The 18,742-nt window shown below is 36.8% G+C and overlaps 1 protein-coding gene and 1 long non-coding RNA gene across 2 annotated transcripts; one reads left to right on the top strand and one right to left on the bottom strand.

Moving 5' to 3' along the window:
* Positions 1-6,085: 6,085 nt before the first annotated feature.
* On the bottom strand, positions 6,086-18,253 carry LOC121252881 (protein FIP1). The gene is made up of 14 exons (XM_041152713.1): positions 18,048-18,253; positions 17,736-17,823; positions 17,527-17,635; positions 17,020-17,069; positions 15,521-15,587; positions 14,593-14,665; positions 10,459-10,514; positions 9,593-9,689; positions 9,184-9,268; positions 8,905-8,967; positions 7,832-7,891; positions 6,770-6,862; positions 6,519-6,581; positions 6,086-6,393 (listed from the first exon to the last, which is right to left on the bottom strand). The coding sequence occupies exons 1-14, from the start codon at positions 18,119-18,121 to the stop codon at positions 6,277-6,279; spliced, it is 1,095 nt and encodes a 364-aa protein (XP_041008647.1). The 5' UTR covers positions 18,122-18,253; the 3' UTR covers positions 6,086-6,276.
* LOC121252882 lies at positions 12,231-13,814 on the top strand. Its single transcript, XR_005938298.1, has 2 exons — positions 12,231-12,339; positions 13,587-13,814. It is a non-coding gene; the product is annotated as an uncharacterized LOC121252882 (long non-coding RNA).
* Positions 18,254-18,742: the final 489 nt, after the last annotated feature.

The raw sequence follows: 18,742 nt of genomic DNA, 5'->3' as shown, positions 1-18,742 counted from the left end.
AGATTTTTTTTAAATCAGTTTTTTTTTTTTTTTATAAACAAATTTTTAATGACAAATTGTGAAACTTACATTTTAAAAAAATTGAAAAATCAGACCGAACCGGACCGGAAACCGGTAAAACCGGAAGTACCGGTTTATGAGGGTAACCGGTGCGTAATCGGTTTTAGAAAATACAAAACTGGTACATACAAGTTCGGTCCTAAATTTTATCCAAAACCAGACCGGACCGGACCGATTACACCCCTAACTACAACACGTATAAGCTAAGTAAAATAGACAAAACGCACAACATCGATTACTTCTGAAACGAAAAGCTTCAAACACACATAAAACACAACGTCTTATTTCTTCAACCCAAACGACATCATCACAGGTTCATAACACTTGGCACCCATGCATAAAATCTAAATTCATTTGCTCAAACTTTCACAAACTGGTGATAATTGCGTTCCAACTTCAAAATACGTTTAAGAAAACTAAAGAAATAGGTAGAGCCACCTAGAATGAGAAGAGGATGGAAGAGAGGAGGCAAGAAGTTGGAATGCATGTTCAAAACTGACACCTTTGCTCTTGAAAGCAGATGACCATACTTGGATTTGCACAAAATGCAGGTTCTTTAGCCCAAAATAATCCAACCTTCTGGGTCAATTTAGTTCAGATGAATACTTCCAAATAGAAAGAGAGAGGACGAAAGAGAAGAGGCAAGAAGCAAGAAGTTGAATAACGCTTTTTCAGATCTGAAGAGGCAAGAAGCTGAAATCGAAACAGAGAAGCATTATGCTACGGTGCCGTTTCCATTTAATGCCACGTGGGACATGGGTACGCTATGATTCACCCCACGGTTGCCTCCAGCATTTTTCTTTATCTAATTAGTAAAAAATTATAAATTTATAAGGGTGCCTACAGTTCTCTGTGCAGTAATGCCCTAGTCCTAGTGAATGCCATGCCATTCCGTTGGAGATCAGGCCACGTGTTCCTTTTAGTGATGTGTTTACATGATAGGACAACACATGGATATTAAAAACCAGCAATCTCACCTGCAGTAGACCCCACCCTTCCAATGCTATGTCCTATGAAAGTGGGCCCCACCTCACCGATCTGATATGGTCAGCCCCATGATCTTTCTTTGTCCCCCGGCTTTATAGATTTTTGTGTGTTTCGGCTTTTTTTTTTTTTTTTTTTTCTAAAATGAAAAAAAAAATCTGAGAAAATAATAGAGGCGGCAATGTTTGCTTGGTAAAAGACAATAAAATAAAGAAGATAATTTTGATAATTTGAAACATTTTATTAAAAAAAATGTAATTCTACTCATCATCCTGATTCTCATCATTCCATGATGTGTCATTAGATAATTGTAAACTATTTATTTATTTTACTTGTGAACCTATCATCTAATATCACATTATAGGATGATGAGATCATGATAAAAAAAAATGATGAATAGATTTTTTCTTAAAAAAATGAGTAATATTTTAAGGATATTGAACATTTATTTTATTAGAAAAAGTTAACATCTAATACATCGAGACAAAGGGTAATATTTACTCTTGATCCGACCAATAATTCGAGGATGCAACATGCAATGGTGCACAATAAAAGTCGCAGCAAATAATATAAATAAGTCAATTAAGTACCAGAAATTTAAATACAAATATTCAACACAATTTATCTTTAAAAAATTATACAGTCATCCCAAATATAATACAAAAGGTAAATACAGTAATTGATAAAAACATAACTCACTAAACAGGAGCAATCCCAGATCACTCTACCAACGGAGCCAAGCTAAGGCTCGTCATCATCATCTGCATCAAAATCTGCGATACCATAAAATGGTACCACAGGTAAGTATAAACCAAACAACTCTCGGGATAAAAATACATTAATGCAACCAACAATATAACAAAATACATTTAGCCATAAAATACCATTTTTTTCCAGAAAAATGATTATTTCCAACACACGCCAAAAATCCCATTTTGGCCCAAAATATTCGTAAAACATTTTCCCAAAAATGATTCACACAAACAACCCATTTATCGGACACTGTAGGCGAGAATCGCAGGCGGGACTCTACCACCGTCCCTGCTTACCACCATCCCTACCGCGTGCACCGTAGGCGAGAATCACAGGCGGGACACAACCACCATCCCTGCTTACCACCATCCCTACCGCGTGCACCGTAGGCGGGAATCGCAGGCGGGACTCTACCACCATCCCTGCTTACCACCATCCCTACAGTTCCTTTACATACAATGAATACTTAACAGAGCACTGTAGGCGGGAATCACAGGCGGGACACAACCACCATCCCTGCTTACCACCATCCCTACAGTCTCTTTTCCTTTTACTCACATGAGAATTCAATTCCAATAAACACATGAACATGTATGCAATCATGCGAAAACCCAGTTTTCTTTACAAACATGATCATGCATGCAATATGCGATGTACATGAACAAGCCATAACCAACAACCAACAACCATAATTCACAATGCAAACAAACACACAACTCCGTCCACAATCCATCCGACCCCCGAAACTCCTCGGACTCAGTCCGGCAAAACAAACCAATTCACAGATAATATGTGTTAGTGAAAAAATATATTTAAATCACGAAAGTTCTTTAAGGAAAATACTTACAGTGCAATATAACAATTTCCGAAGGATCACGAAGTTGAAAAATGCGACGTTTGAGCAACACCACAGTGTAAAATACACTGTGGCCGTGGGTCACAAATACCAACTTTCAGACGGAGACAAACGAAGACCCAAGATTGATAGGGTAGGGCCTAGGGAGGTCGGTGAAGCCAATGGTGGTGGTGGTTTGCCGTGGGTGGCGGCGAAATGGGCGGTAGAAGACCAAAATGCCCAAATCGGAAATGTAGATGGTGGAGCTTCACCGGTGGCGGATCTGAGGTGGGGTTGGGTCCAATGGGTTGCCAAGAGGTCGGGGATGAAGTGGTAGGAAGATGGTGGCCGGAGGTGGCGCGACGGCGGCGTTGGAACGAAAGTGACGCCGCGGCTTGAAGGGCTACTGGTGGTTAACGGCGGCGCGAAAGGAGGTGAGGTTGGTGGGGTGAGGTCGCCGGCGGCAGGGGAACACAATGGGGTGGGCAGTGAAGGCCACCGCTGGCTCATGGCGGCGCTGGCGTGAAAGTGGCCCGCGGCTTCGTGGGCTTCGTGGGGGCTAATGGCGGCACGAACGGAAGTGATATTGGTGGGGTAGGACGGCCGGCGGCAGGGGAATGCAAGGGACCGGGCGGTGTCGACCACCGCCGACGGACGGCGGCGCTGGGAGGGGACGTTAGAAACGGGCGGAGGAGAGGAGAGAGAGAGATCGCGCGGGAGAGAAGAAACCGAAGGAACATAAGGAGAAAAAGAAAAAAGGAGGAAAAGAAAAGGAGAGGAAAGAAAAAGAGGGAAAAAGAAATGAGGTCCAATCCTCATAACTTGGGTCACAAAAATGATCCAACGGAGATGATTTTAAAACCACAAGTTAAATAAAATAATTTAAACGTAATGGTAAAGTCAAATTGAAATAATTAAATCCCACAGTAATTAATTTAAATATTAAAAGCAATTTAAATGCATAACAATAAATAAATATTTGGAAAGCACATAAAAATAATTTTCACCAAATTAAAATCATAGAAATAAACTTACTAAAAATCCAACCAATTTTAAAATAAGAGGATAAATTTTTGAACAATAAAAAATAATCCTTCAGTAAAAATACACTAAAATACGGGGTGTTACAAAATCCACTTTCCCCATCTTGATTCGTTCGTGATTCTGCAGCAGCACTTCCTCGCCATCTTCTATGCCTCCGCCACTTTCTTCCTCCAATCTTGGCCTAGCCTCATCTTTATGATATTGTACCCTTTGTTTAGAACTTCTGCAGTGGCTCAAAGATGCTCTCCAACGACAATGACGTCCAGCTCTCCATGGCCCACCTTTCACTTCCCCGCCTTCCTTCCCTTTTTCGTCTCTGCCGGCTGTGGCCATCCTTCCTTTTAAATCAAATATTCAACTCCCCACTACGAACCCAACTCCTCCACTCTCACACTGGCCCTGAGCGCCTAAACCAATTCTTCCTCTTTCACTGCTTCTTGGCACTATGATCATTCTTCTGCTTTTGGGTTGGACGAGAAAACGGAATGGATTTCGTATGAATAATGTTTTGTTTCTATTACTTGTTTGTAACTCTCCCTAGGTGGGATTGTAATGAAAATAACATGTTTTATTGTTTTCAAACATTTCTTTCATATAATTTGAACTTTTGTTGAACTGCCATGCTCGAGATGATCATTCTTTCAGGCGTTAGGTGCAAAAAATAAATAAATAAATAAATAAAGCAACATTGCATGGGTTCTGAATTGAAAAGCTGAATCGAGATTCCAAAACCAAAAATACAGAAAGTAAGAAGAAAAAATAGAGGGAAGAAGAAAGAGAAGCGTGCGAGCACCTAAACCAATTGTTCAAGCATGAGCTAGACATTCTGCTCCGTCTTTGCTCTGGTTTACTATGATTTTTTTTAATATATCGGCTGCCAATTACCCAGTGGTTCCCCACCGTTGATTGTACATAGCAGTGTTGTTCATTTATAGAGGTTTCCTTCATTCTTTGGAGTAGCTGAGTTATACTTGTTTTATCACTTTCATTAGTTGACTTTCCTTGCCTTTATCTCTCTTCTTTTTCTTTTCTTTTTCCCTGTAATAGGCTTCCAATAAGCTAGACCCTAGTTCATTTCATATTGAACATACTGCACTTTGTTAGCATTCCCCATAAGATGGAATCTTGCCCTGATATGTGGATAGCTTAAAGTCCCTCAAATTCCAAACAATTTGAGGCTTGACTAGGACAAAGACAAATAAAATAAACCCTACAACATTTATTTCTATCCACCCGTGGGTAGCACAAGTAGAAAGAGCGAACTTGTGTGCATGTGCCCCATGTCACAGGTTCGATTCCCCTTGGAATCAAACTACAATTTAAGTGGGAGGTCATAGCAATGGGTTGCTGTGCTAGTTTCCCTAGAGGCTTAGTTTCCATGGATGAATCCTATGAGCTCTGCCGTTAGCTGGTTCCCCCGTCATAAAAAAAAATAACATTTATTTCTCTGCCTGTACAAATATTCCAGCCATTATTAAATAAATAATAAATGCTATAAGACCCATTTCAAGTGTTTATCTCTTCCACTTGAAGTCCTCAAATTTGGAGAGCTTAAGACGATAGTTTTTCTAAACATACGAACAACGTAAAAAGCAACTCCATTATTGTCGTTAAGGAATTATGAAGTATCTCCTCCTTTGTTGATGATGATGCCCTATCATAGACGTGGATTATTAATCGTTCTGTTAGGAAAATTTCTTGTAGGGCAACTTTTCTTGCGAACGGTATTGATCAAGCCAACTCACTTGCATGACAGCGAGTGTAATGAGTTACTGTTTGCTTTTCTGGTGGAGTTTATATTCTAAGAAGATCATGACTAAGAATACATCTAGCTGAGCTAAACTGTTGGTTTTCCTGGCTTAGGAGAGGTTACAGAGAAATGCAATCAAATTGGGTAATTGCGGATGGCATTGACAGGAATGGAAAGCCTCACAATTGGGAAACTTTTTAGCTCGATTCCATCCACCTTCGGCTATCATGGTAGTCATTTCATCGGACTCGTTATGTCTTTGACATGTTCTACATGTTAGGTACTCGTCCACTGAGTGACGTTGCAATCTATATTATCGGGTCTGAAAAATCTACAGGATGATTCTCTTGAAGCAGAGGAAATGAGGAACAATATCACAGAAAAGAAACCTGAATCCTAAAACCAGGATCACAAACTTGATTCGCCACCAGACAGTTTTAGGGGAAGAAAAAAGCTCTCTCTCCCACCGATTTCTCTCAATCTTGAAAATGCCGCATATTTCTTCCTCTCAATATACAACATATTATAGGCAGCTGCCACCTGCCGTGAATGGATGTTCAAGTGGGAAAGAAAAAAAGAAAAAAAGAAAAAAAGAAAAAAGAAAACCAGTTCAGCGAACAGTTATATATATATATATATATATATATATATATATATACACATTCAATAATCTGAGCTGCAATGCTTGACCTTCTGTACACGCTTCTTGATCTTTCTTTGAATCTTTCTTTCCTTCTTTAATTTTTTTTTTTAATTCCGCTTTCATTTAACCTACGAAAGGAATGGCACTGATTGCAGCATTGTGGAATAGTAAAAACATGTCAACATATGCATATCTTGTGCAGTGTGACTATGCTCCACGGTTTTCTGTGGGTTCCACTGATGCAGTTGGTTGATTTCTGAGTGTTGTGATCTTCTTTTGCAGTTCGAGATTTGACATTCGTTCAACCTCCAATGCTCGTTCAAGCTTTAGTACATCAAATTTTGAAACTAGGTTAGCAAAAATATCCCATACCAAAGGTAAGTGAAGCACAGAGTTGGAGGAGCTGATAATCATTAACATATTAGCTAATAGAAGAGACGAGACAATACCTTTGCTGCTCGGGTACTCCATTCTCCTAAAATAGCTCTTAGTCTTTCATTCTCTTCGACATACTATCAAATATCAAGCCCCCGAAAAACGAAAAAGTCAAAATAAGCATAAAATTTTGACAATATTGCTAATAGAGATACTTAACACGCACAAAACCAGATGTTTATGTAATTGATACAAAAGTCTGAGGTCTTCCACAACCATGATACGAATATGTAATACGTAATTAAGCCAAAACACTAGTTCTTGCCTGGTTGTTGGTAGTGCGCACTCGCTGTATTTCGGAGTCCCTCTCAGCTATCAAAGAACGAGCAAGCCTTAGCTCAGACTGCAGCTGATTCACCTGCAACACAAGTCCCTTTCAGTATCTATTTTAAGTTTCAAAATGTAAAAGAAGACCAATGTCAAATGCTACAAGTCTATTTGCTAAATAGAACCATGCCCACAGATTGTATGTGTCCGGGGGCAGAGAAAAAAATTCAACAGGTTTGTTAATTGGAAAACAAATTATCCTCCTGTACACCATTGTTTCAAAGAATTCAGTTTAACTGCTCTTAGTGAAGATTACCAAAAAATGAGGTTACATCTCTTCCAGTAACAATAATATCTACTGCCAAGACATCAATAAATATGTAGGCAGTTCATCTCATTCATCTGTTGAATAGAAGGAATGAAGTAGAAAACTCTTGTTTGCTGCTTCAGTTTTCCCTCTCCAAGTGTCTTCCCAGTGGTGTTTATTTCTTCTAACAGTGAACTTGAACTAGAAATGATTGCTTCTAACAGTGAGTTTAAAAATGCCAAATTTCCCTTTGAATGGTAATATGGGATGTGTCCAGAAGAAACGTAATATGTGATGTGTACAGAATTTGAACTCATGTAGACTCGTGAGTTCATGTGCCCAAAATATAGGTCTCCTAAAACCAGCACAGGAAATGAACATATGTAGTAGGCAGTAAAATCGCCCTTTCTGGTTCCCTGGATAGAATTATTGAATTCATTTGACCACAGCAACACATCACAATGTGTGAAAAGAGTAATCGGCTTGTCATCATTTAAGCAAGATAATTTAAACATTGTGCAGTTAATTACCCAAAAAGCATAAGTCCAATCATTTAGGCAAAGATAATGTAATCATTGTACTGTTGATTACCTAAAGAGGACAAGTCCAAGATTGACAACACATTGTTTCATTTTAAATGCATATCAGCAAGCACCATGAAACTCTTGCAACCTTAAAATCAAAGACAACAACAGGGACAAACATTTGGGGAACTGTCACATGAACAAGTGGGAAAGAATCAACAGGTATTACCTCAGCGGTAAGGGTCCGTAGTTCCTGATCACGAGCTGCTAACATGTGGGCAAGATCAACCTGCACATGGAGCCATAAGAACCAATTCTTTGGAAACATTCAACTTCCATGTAATCAAATTACAGAACCATATACGATATCTACTGCTATCCATAAATGTAAAAACTACAACCATTCCAGCCTTTGGTGCCAGGGAAACTAGAAAATTACCATTTTGTTCTGCCCGCGTGCCCGGGAGGGGGGGGGGGGGGGGGGATCTTTGCATAATTTGTAGTTAAAATCCAATGAGCACCACTCCCAATCACAATTATACCATTCACATAATAATTTTATACAGGCCCCTACTTGGTGTTATCTCTGGTCATAATTTTCTGAAGTGGCTCCAGAATAAAATAGGTAGCCCAGCTAAGTGTTCCAAGATGAAAAAAAAAAAAAAAAACTATCCGCTGTGTCCATGTTCAATTATTATTGCAGTTCACCTTTAATATTACACGAGTAGGCTACTAAAGTTACTTGTCCTGCCGTAGTGTGATTAGATCTCACTTATTCTGACATTTTGGAATAAATGTCTCAGAGGTTAAATATTATAAGACCTTTCATGGCCAAAACTGGTAATTTGACACTACCATCACTTGACACACAGCCTACACACATTTACACATCCTGCATTAAGACACATTTACACAAAACTGGTAACTATGCCCGTGTGTATATGATGTTATACACACAGACATAACTTCTCCTTGTTTCACATTTACACACATTTGTTTCTCACCAGCTGGAGGAGTCTATACGGTGTATTTGGAAGGAAAGTAATGAAACATTTGAAGACAAAGTACATTCGGTGGAGGAGCTAAGAAGCCTGTTTTTCAAGACATTATTTCTTTGGATAATAGCTATAGATTTCAATGATCTTAACGTTCACAATTCCTTGTATCTATCTCTCCCTCTTCTTCCTAACTAGGTGTTTATCTTGTATACCTCTTGTGTACATGGGCATTTGCCTAGTTCTATCAATAGTATTTTTACTGGTAAAAAAAAAAATAAATAATATTAGCTAGAGCGATAATCACCTGAGGTGTGCTTCCATCATTAGACCGTTCATATTTACTTAAGCACTCTTGCAATCGCAGAATCTACATGGTCAAATGTTTGGATATTAATAATCATACACCTTAATAGACATGCAAACCCAAATATATTATGTTTTATAAAACATGTGGTAACATATGTATTAAAAACTGAAATTCTTTATGCAGAATGGAACACCAAAGCGCCAGCAGAAGGTACCATTGAATATGAAATGCAAAGAACGAAGCACTGCCAATTGTAAATTTCAGATCATCGCATACCTCCTCACTCAAAAAGTGAAGGTTTTCACGCTGGTATTGCAACAAAGCCATTTGCTCATCAGAGAGTCGACCACCTTCATGATACCTGTGGTACCAATCAACCCACATTATGGATTATGTATTACAACATATATATACCCCTACTAACAGAATTGAGCCTGCCCAAATGTGTTTGTGTGTGTGTGTGTGTGTGTGTGTCTGTGAGAGAGAGAGAGAGAGAGAGAGAGAGAGAGTAAATATGAACTCTGGCAATCTGTCCTGTACCATATATCATACCAACATATAGTAATTGATGCATCATTATTTAAAATAATGCTAAATAATCTCAAGATGAATTAAGTCTCCCATTCCAAAAAGCTTGAAGATGGAAATGGAGTTAAAACATAATTATTAATGACTACATGATTACCTCAAACCTTCCAAAGAACTTGATGGTTGAAGCGGAGAATATAATGACTTTAGAACATCGGGCTGAGAATTCAATGAATTGTACTGGTGTACATAACCTGCAAGGACCAAAAGACCCATGGAAAAAAGTTAGAACATACAACCTCAAATACATCCTGAATGTATGAGCTCATATTCTATCCATATGTGCTTGGTGGAGGGTCTTACTGGGGAAAAAAATCGATAGTCTCAAACTCAGCTAGGCAGGTGTAACACAAGGAGAACTCTTACAATTTTCACCAATATAAAATGCTAATATATGCAAGGTTTTTCCGGATGACAGCATGTGGTATACCCAAATATTGGAATCTTAAATATTATCTCAAACAAAAAAAAAATGCTTTGCTCATGGACAAACAGAATTATTCTATGCAGTCGGAATGAAAAAAAAAAAGTGACATCATGTTTATCTCAACAACCTTGAGAGTGTATTCATATTTCATAGTTGTCTTACATAGTATGGAGAATAACACATAAAACCTGCCATTGAAAGAAATCCTAAGAACAACTATGTATCTTTTTATTTATTTGGGCCCATAGGTTGTTAGAGCAACATTTATATTTCTTAGGAGCATAAATGCTGGACTCAATAAACTTTGTCAATAACCATGCTTGTTATAAATGTATATAAAAACATGAGTGTCACTCCCTCATCATGAACATCACCACCAAACCCTTTATTAAGATGAAACACAATAAAAGGTCCAGCATGAAATGGAAAACTTTAGCAGCTACATCAGCATAAAGAAAAATTCCCTGATATTTCCTAATCAATTGTCATAAACACAATCCAAATCCTCAAAACCTCCCTTTAATATAAACACTCACCAATATAGATACTCATGAAAGATCCAGCACATATTGCTTCAATTATCATAATAATCCTGCAAATTTATGGTCGACCAAGATTTTGTCAGCAGTACATAGCTTGGCAAGCTAACATTGGAAGAACATTTTATAATAATTTCACAACAGTAAGTTCAAGAATTTTCAATTCATTTTTTGCTAAGGACAAGAAGTAATCAGTAATCAGGAGTATTAAAACATGACAGCCAATATTTTTTTTTTGACAAGTAAACATGACAGCTAATATTCAAATCCTCAAACTGGAGATGAAAGATTGGGAGTAAATTTAAATATCAGAATTCATGATCATTAGATATCTCACAATGGTTCCACTAAGGCTATGGAGCAGGGATAACAGACAACATCGATACTTCCTAGATCCTAATGCATTTTGATACTTTATGAATGTATTAATAGTTTGTAATAGTGTTTTTAATGTTCAAATTGCATCTACTACTTTTTAATACAGTTATCTATTAGAGCATCCCCACCATATTATATCATAACTTTTCTATACACAGACGTGCAAATTATTTTTCTGGTAAATCTGCATCCATTCTTTCTAAAATTGAAGTCTCAGATTGAAACTTAGAAGTGATTCCCTAGCACTTTTTAATTCACAAATTAAGCACATCTAGAACAATCAATGGACATTTAAACAGCCCACTTAGTCAAACTAAAACCCTTCAGATTTAAATTTATAAATGGCATATGATAGAGATGACAGAATGAAAATCTAAACATATGGATTAATTTGACGATGCCTTATATCTCCATATATTCTGCAGAGGGCAAGGAGGGCCATCCCGGGGGAGGAGCACGTGCTAGAAACACTTCAACCTCAAAAGTCCAACTTTTTGAAAGGAATCCAGCTAATATTACCAGCTCCACTTGCTCTCATGCTGAATAGCCTAAACATTAAAGTTGGCCTCACAAAAGATCACAGTATCATCTACAAAAGGAGATGAGACGGTACAGGCTCTTCATTATTCCTCAATCCCAATGAGAAGGTTGATAGAAGTCTCATGTTCATAGCAGCTGGCATATTTATAAGGGCTGGTCTTTAAATAAGAAAAATTGTGGATCTGCAGGGTCCCAAATGAATTGGCTTATTAGAAAAAAGCCTAATTTACTATCAAGGTATTCGTTGGCAATAAGCACTCTTGACACCAATGTTTACACTTGGGGTTTTTTAGTGCACTTCGTTAGGACGGTTCATCCGGGCTGAGTTTTTTCCCGGCCCAGTCCGGAACCCGGATAACCAGATTTCAGTTATGGGTTCAGGCCTGCATAAGAACATCCGGGTATACCGGATCCAGGTACCGGGTTTAAATCCGAGTTTTGGGTTTGTACCCGGGCTTTATAAGGAAAAAGATTTTCCTACGCGGGTCTCGACCTCTCCTCTCCTCTCTACTCTCTCTCTCTCTTTCTTCTCTCTCGCTCTCGCCGAACCAACAAAACCCTAGGTGACCTCTCTTCTCCTCTCTACTCTCTCTCTCTCTTGCTCTCGCCAAACCAACAAAACCCTAGGTTCAAGTTCTGCAGCCATCTCTCTCTCTCACCAGAGTCACCACCGGCCTTTCGATCTCTCTACTCTCTCTCTCTCTCTCTCTCCTCTTGTGTTGAAACCCTAGCCTCCCAGCCATTCTTCCTCTGCCGACGAAGCTTCGTTGCCTCCGTCTTCATGACTGTGTCACTCCGCCAGTCGACAACCTCTCCAACGTCAAGAACCCAAGGTTGGGTTTTCTCCATATCTCTCTCTTTCTCTATGTTGATTTGGGTCTGTGTTCTTTTGTAGGTTTAGCCAAGCAAGGACTAGCTTCGCCATTAGCCCAGTGATCTACATTCGACGACCCCAAGATGGTTCGTTTTCCACTCGCTCTGTGTTCTGAGATCTACAGCTTTGAGATAATTATTGAAGGCTTGCCTTCTGTCAATTTTATTTTGTGTTTGTGTGTGTTTGGTTAAACTTAATATGAATGAGGAAGTAGAGCTTTTGTCTAATATATGACATGAAAAAGGCTATGAGACCCAGATTCAGATTTTGCATTCTTTTGGTTTTGCAAATGATGAATCATGATTTAGACCCAGATCTGAGTTTACTCATATTTTGGGTTTGATTCTCAAGTTTTTTTATGCATTTGTTTTATGTTAGATTCATGTTTTGAAATATGCTAACCACAAATTAATTGATACACTTTTCCAGAAATAGAGAGTTGGTGAAGAGATACGAGAAAGAGATACTGTTCTGTTATAGGCGCATAATAAAACAAATATTACATGTATAAAGGATATAAAGCAACAATACAGTCTATGGATCTGATAGTCTACCATTTTACAAGTATTACTTGATGTGTCCTATGAATAGTTTTAACTTGGTTGGAACTGAACCTCTCAATGTGATTTCTTAGAGTTTTTCCCCATTGTTCTTGATTATTTGTGCCGTACCTTGGTTAATGGTACATTATAAAGTAATATTATTTTGCCACTTAGGTTGTCAAGAGGATGCTTAGAATTTGAGCTCTGGGTACTTTAGGTAGGTTTCTGATTCACACAGAAGTCATCATTCAAAGAAGAACATCTTGTTTTGGGTTGTTCATATGACATGAAGATATTCTTAGATATATAAGATGGAGAGATGTATTGCCAAATGAATGAAACACATTCAGTTCATTTTCAGTGACTGGAATATTTGCGGTCTGATGCACTATTTGATATTGCAGTTTCATTTTAAGGGACATATTAGGAAGTTGATTACGCATCTTGTCTGGTGTTAATCTTGAATGAAATACCTAAATTGAAGTAGTTTTATTGTTTGAGGCCATCTTGTCTAGTTTTTTTCTTCTTGTTAAACCCACTTATAATTGAAATGCTAATTTCATATCTAGCAACCTGGGCCATGTTAGCTACATGCTTTAGGTAACTAGTCTTCTATATACTTGTCATATCTGCAATTATATTGACATTCTTTATGGAATCCTCTATATTAATTCCCCTCCCTTTTGACTAGTTTGGATTTTAATAAATCTTTCCTGCATTTTCCTTTCATATTCACAATTGGAATCCTTTGGAGCATTGCTAAACATGGTGGCAACAAAATTATTGGGTAGTGGCTGTTGGAGTTTTGGCAACCCTGCTTCTTGAACTGTCAATTTCTGGGGCATGGTTGATTTGGAGATCTAGACAAGGAAATGTGTCATATGAACCTGTAGGTGCTGTTGTTGTAACTCAAATTGTAATTTTGTGTTTTGTAATCTAATGTATAAATACCAAACAATGTAATATGTAGTGGATTGCATTGTGTTGTATGCATTTTACGAGATGAATATTTTATTTTATTTTTTATTTTACATGCATTTAATTAAGAAGTTAATTAGTTGTTTCTAGCTTTAGTTAGTTTTTACATAAATTTAGTTTCCCAGTTTGATAAATTTTTATTATATGTACAATGTTCAATGCATTAGTATTATACTTCTTGGAATATTTAATAATATATAGGCTTTTATATATATAACAAATCATGGTTTTCAGCATCATTTTCTTCTAGAAAAACTTTAATAAAGTATAGGTTTTCATCCATTTAAAAAAATTATGATTTTCAACATCATTTTTTTCTTGAAAAAAATTAAATAAAATATAGAATTTTATGTATAAAAATTATGCTTTCCAACAATCTGTATGTTCTTTTTCTTGAAAAAAAAGATTCATAACATATAGGCTGTTTTATTAAAAAAAATCATAACATATAGGCTGTTTTATTTTTTTTGATAATTAACATATAGGCTGTTTTATAAAAAAAAATAAAAATAAAAAAGTTTACAACCCTGAACCCGAATGCAAACCCAGGTCCCGGGCCCCGTTCCAGACCAGATTTGAAATCCGGGTTCCGGTCTGGGCATACCCAGGTTCCCGGTCTGGAACCCGGATGAATAGTGCTACACTTCGTATTCTACTCTTGGGGAAAAAAGAATTTACCCTTTAAGACATATTTGTTTGCATTCCAAAAAAGGCAAATTCTTGCTAATCTCACCCTTTTAACTTAATTTTACAAAAGGAAACTAAATATAATGCAGGAGATGTATTCTCTCGGGCATCATAACTAGATGGTACGTGTACCTCAATATTGTTGAGATGGAAAGAATACCAATGTGGGGTTTCCATACGATCACTAGTAGCATTGCAGCAGTTCCTAATAACAATAATAAAATAAAAATGATTGCAAAGAGAAAGAACCACCAATAGACATTGGAATTTCCACATAAAGATACATAAAAGCATGAAAACAGGTAACACCAAATTTTATGGGAATCTGAAAACTCATTTCAAAATCAGGCCCTAATGAAGATTGAGCACTCATCAGTTCAATTCAGCGACCTTTCATTCCCAACAATTTGGATCTATCCACACGAATCCTTTCCTTCTAATTAATTTCATCAAAGTTCTTTTGGATTCCTTGGGGAAGGTCCTCAGATTAGAAAGCTTAAGGAAATGCTAAATCATTGTCATGGATTGGTTTTGCATGTTCAAAAAGAGTGCGGAGTCCATTAATCATCTACTAATTCAATGTGAGATTGCCACAACCATATGAAATGAATTCTTTACTAGGGTGGGACTAGTTTGGGTGATGTCGAGAAGGGTAATCGATCTTCCAGTATCTTGGAGAGGCTTTCAGGGCAATTCACAAATAGAAGTAATTTGAAAAATGGTTCCAATATGCCTATGGGTGTCTTTGGAGGGAGAAAAACAAAAGAAGTTTTGAAAATCGTGAACAGTCAATGTATGAGCTTGGAACTTTCTTTGTCAATACTTGACTCCATCAGTCGATTGTAATTGGTTTTAACGGTATGAATTTTCATGAATTTCTTGTATCATTAGATTATCATGCATAGGTGACGCTCTTGTATGTGTCTTGTGTACTTGGGCTCTTGCCTATTCTTATTATCAATAAAATTTTGAATACTGATAAAAAAAAATTCTTTCAGTTGGATTCCACAGAAAAAAAAAATAATAATAAATAAAAGGGAGCGAGCACATGTATACATACCATATGCAGTAATGGCAAAAGGTAGGCGAACAACATGCTTCAACTTTTGGCTGAAGCTATAGTAACCCTACAAGAAAAATGTGAATATCATTGTTTTTAAGCCAAATAACATATGGAAAAACATAAATTACATGCCAACACACCTTTTGGATCTAAATAGAAAACCCACTCTTTACAATCAATATGCAAACGGCCAAAACCTTTTGGTAAGTTTGCAGTAGCTTCAAGATTTGTAATTCATGGCTAGAATGCAGATTCACCCACAGTACAGGGACCGATAGCCTTAAGATCAGGGGCCGGAACCACGCTAGTGGTTGTGGCCCCCACCCCCACCCCCCAAATGTTTTTAAAATTCAAAATCCCTCCTAAATTTTTTTCATAATTCTATATATATAGGAAATTCCCCCCCCCCCCCCCCCCCCCCCCAAAAAAAAGAAAAAAACTCATGTGCTCTCCAAGATTTTCTAAAATTTCTATATACATATAAATGCCTTTCCATTTTTTTTTTCCAATAGTCCCAAAATTTTGTATAATTTCTATATATTATCTATTTTCTATGATGTGGTGGTCCCTCCAAAATTGAATTAAAGTCAGGTTTACGACAAATAATAAACTTATTAATTTGTATCCCAAAGTCTTTTATTATACAATATTAGGCTTCTTAATATGGAACCCAAAGTGAAATAAATTCAAAATAAATATTTAAGTTTGATGATCTACAGGAAAAATAATTGAGAAGTTTTATCCCCTAGTCTTCATTGAGCAAGAAAGTATTTATTTAAGATCTCAATTGTAGTATTATATGCTTAATGTGACGGCAAAATATCTAGATTTTACATTAATCTTGATAAATTACCTTACAAACTAGAATGAACGATAGGCTTCTAAAAGATCACTTGATGGGTTTTATGAAGAAAATAAATTCTAAATATTTCATTGCAAAAGTAATAATGGATGAATATATATCCATGAAACATTGCCATCAGAAATCTGAAACAGATGTTAAGTTGTATTTTTAGAATTTTATTTCTGCATGTATATAGCAAGTTATTGAGATCTGATTTTTATATATAGTTATGTTTTTATAATTTTTCGTGAATTAAAATTAAGATTTGTCACTTTTTATTTTACATAAACGTGTCATACGTTAGAAAAGTTGGCCCCACCTCAGAAAAACTTATGGTTCCACCACTGCTTAAGATCACTTATTTTCTTTTTCTTATAACCAGTAATTTCAATTCAAAAGGCAGTTCCACTTTCAATAGAGCAGTAAGTGAGTTTAATAATACATATTATCTGGTCCAAGTACTGATATATCCAGGATAAACTTTCTAGAAAAAAAACCCTGAAGAGGCTTCTACAAACTGGAAAGATCAGCAGAAATTTGTATGTGGAAGAGTGGGAGAGGGATTGCGTGAGAGAGAGAGAGAGAGAGAGAGAGCAACTGAATAATAGACATTGGAAGATTGACATTCTACCAAGTAACTGATCAAGATTACCTGCAAGCGTATTTTCTGGACTTGGTAAACCAGATATTGCTGAAAGATGCCTGAAACATTGACATATATGATCATCATTGGCTCAATTCCCTATCCTTATGATAGCACATGCCGTTCGATTCTAAACTAAGGTACAAGCAATAGTAGCACCCAAAAGAAAGAGTTAGATTATGTAGAAGAAGGTTGAAATGGTGGACATTCAGGCACCAAAGAAACATAAAGATAGAATTGCCAGACAGACATCCTAGAGATATCGCATTTGCACAATGTGGTTTCGTAAAAAAAACAGCAGCTGATATACTAAGCCTCTATGGAATTATTAAACAACATACTAGGTATACACGTGTTTTACAAATCCTTCATCCCCAAATACATAATGTTCACGTTCAAATTTCAAAGATGAAATGAGTTTTTACGTAAAAGCATTGAGAGCAATTAGATTCAAACAATGCGCTCATTGCAAATAATACATGTCTAAAAACAAGCATAGTTAAAGGGTGAAAAAACCTGTGACTAGTAAGAGAACAACACTGCAACTGCAAAGCAACGGGGACATCAAGTCCTGTATAGGACGGAAAATCCATGGAGCTCCCGCAGCCAGCACGGCGTAACCTGCCTGAAGTTGATGAACAATCAGCGATCTCCACTCAATAAAGAAATGCAGAAGTTTTTGCAATAATTCAGGGTTATAAAGTCAAAAGGAGCTCTCCACTTGCCAGGAAGAAACAGTAGAAAATGCTCCCAAAAATGCTTCTGGATTTGCGGTTACCAAGTAAAGGAGCCTCATGCAGTATATCCAGAAACCTAAGAGTTCCCACCAAGCAATGAACTCCATTAAAAAACAAAAAAAGCACAACTTTCTTGAGAACCAAACGCCCTCCACCTAAGCAGAAATTACAAGAATTGCAGATTTTTTTATCACTCGCAAGCTAGAACCATCAATTGCTACTCGAAAATTGATGAAATTTTAACTTACAAACTCAAATCAAATCGGCAAGGCAAAGAAATTAGAGTTTGGAAAAACACACATGACGTTATCTTCGTGAGATGTCGAGGGTAAAGAACCGTGTCTCTCTGTCGCCATCTTCGTATGAAATGTCATATACAGCAGATTCGTTTCGCTAAGGTGGCTTTGATGGTCCGCCAAATCCGTGAGCGTGGAGATGATGCCGATCTTCTTTTCCCCTTCTCTTCTTAGTTCTTAATTAGTTGTCTACGCGTTTTGCATTTTGAACGTATTATCAAGCTTAATTTATGTCTATGCCTAAATTCTTTTATTTATTTTTTATTAAAATATGCCTAAATTATTATTATTATCGTTAAAATGTGCCTAAATTCTTTGAAACAAATAACAAAATAACTTTTTTTTTTAAATAAAAACAGTTTAATGTACTTTTAAGTTTTGATCAACCATCGTCTCTCGCTCTTTTAATAATCAGATATCAAAAATATCGCACCTCTTTAATGAAAATAGTCATCAAAAGTGAAAAAAAAAAAAAAAATCATTTCTTAAAAAACTGAAAACAAAAAAATCTAAAATAAAAAAAGTAAAATTAAACAAATTCGAATTTTTAAAAACAAAAAAAACAAAAGGAAGAGGGGAGGGGCTGCTCCTCCACCCACATGAAGGCCCTCTCCATCCTAGCCCCTCCCCATCCCTTGAATATATATTTTTATTTTTAAAATTCAAATCATTTTATTATTTTTTTAAATCAAATTAAAT

This window comes from Juglans microcarpa x Juglans regia, chromosome 2S (assembly GCF_004785595.1).
Source record: "Juglans microcarpa x Juglans regia isolate MS1-56 chromosome 2S, Jm3101_v1.0, whole genome shotgun sequence".
Lineage (NCBI taxonomy): Eukaryota > Viridiplantae > Streptophyta > Magnoliopsida > Fagales > Juglandaceae > Juglans > Juglans microcarpa x Juglans regia.
This window is presented reverse-complemented; position numbering and strand designations above follow the sequence as displayed.

Bases quoted from the DNA above. Each gene is read 5' to 3' on its own strand.
- LOC121252881 (XM_041152713.1), bottom strand. From the start codon at position 18,121: ATGACATTTCATACGAAGATGGCGACAGAGAGACACGGTTCTTTACCC. The intron at 9,690-10,458 runs GTGAGTGTTTAT...TGGTCCTTGCAG, and splicing joins TTTCATGAGTATCTATATTG to GTTATGTACACCAGTACAAT. The intron at 9,269-9,592 runs GTAATCATGTAG...TTGGTACCACAG, and splicing joins AGTTCTTTGGAAGGTTTGAG to GTATCATGAAGGTGGTCGAC.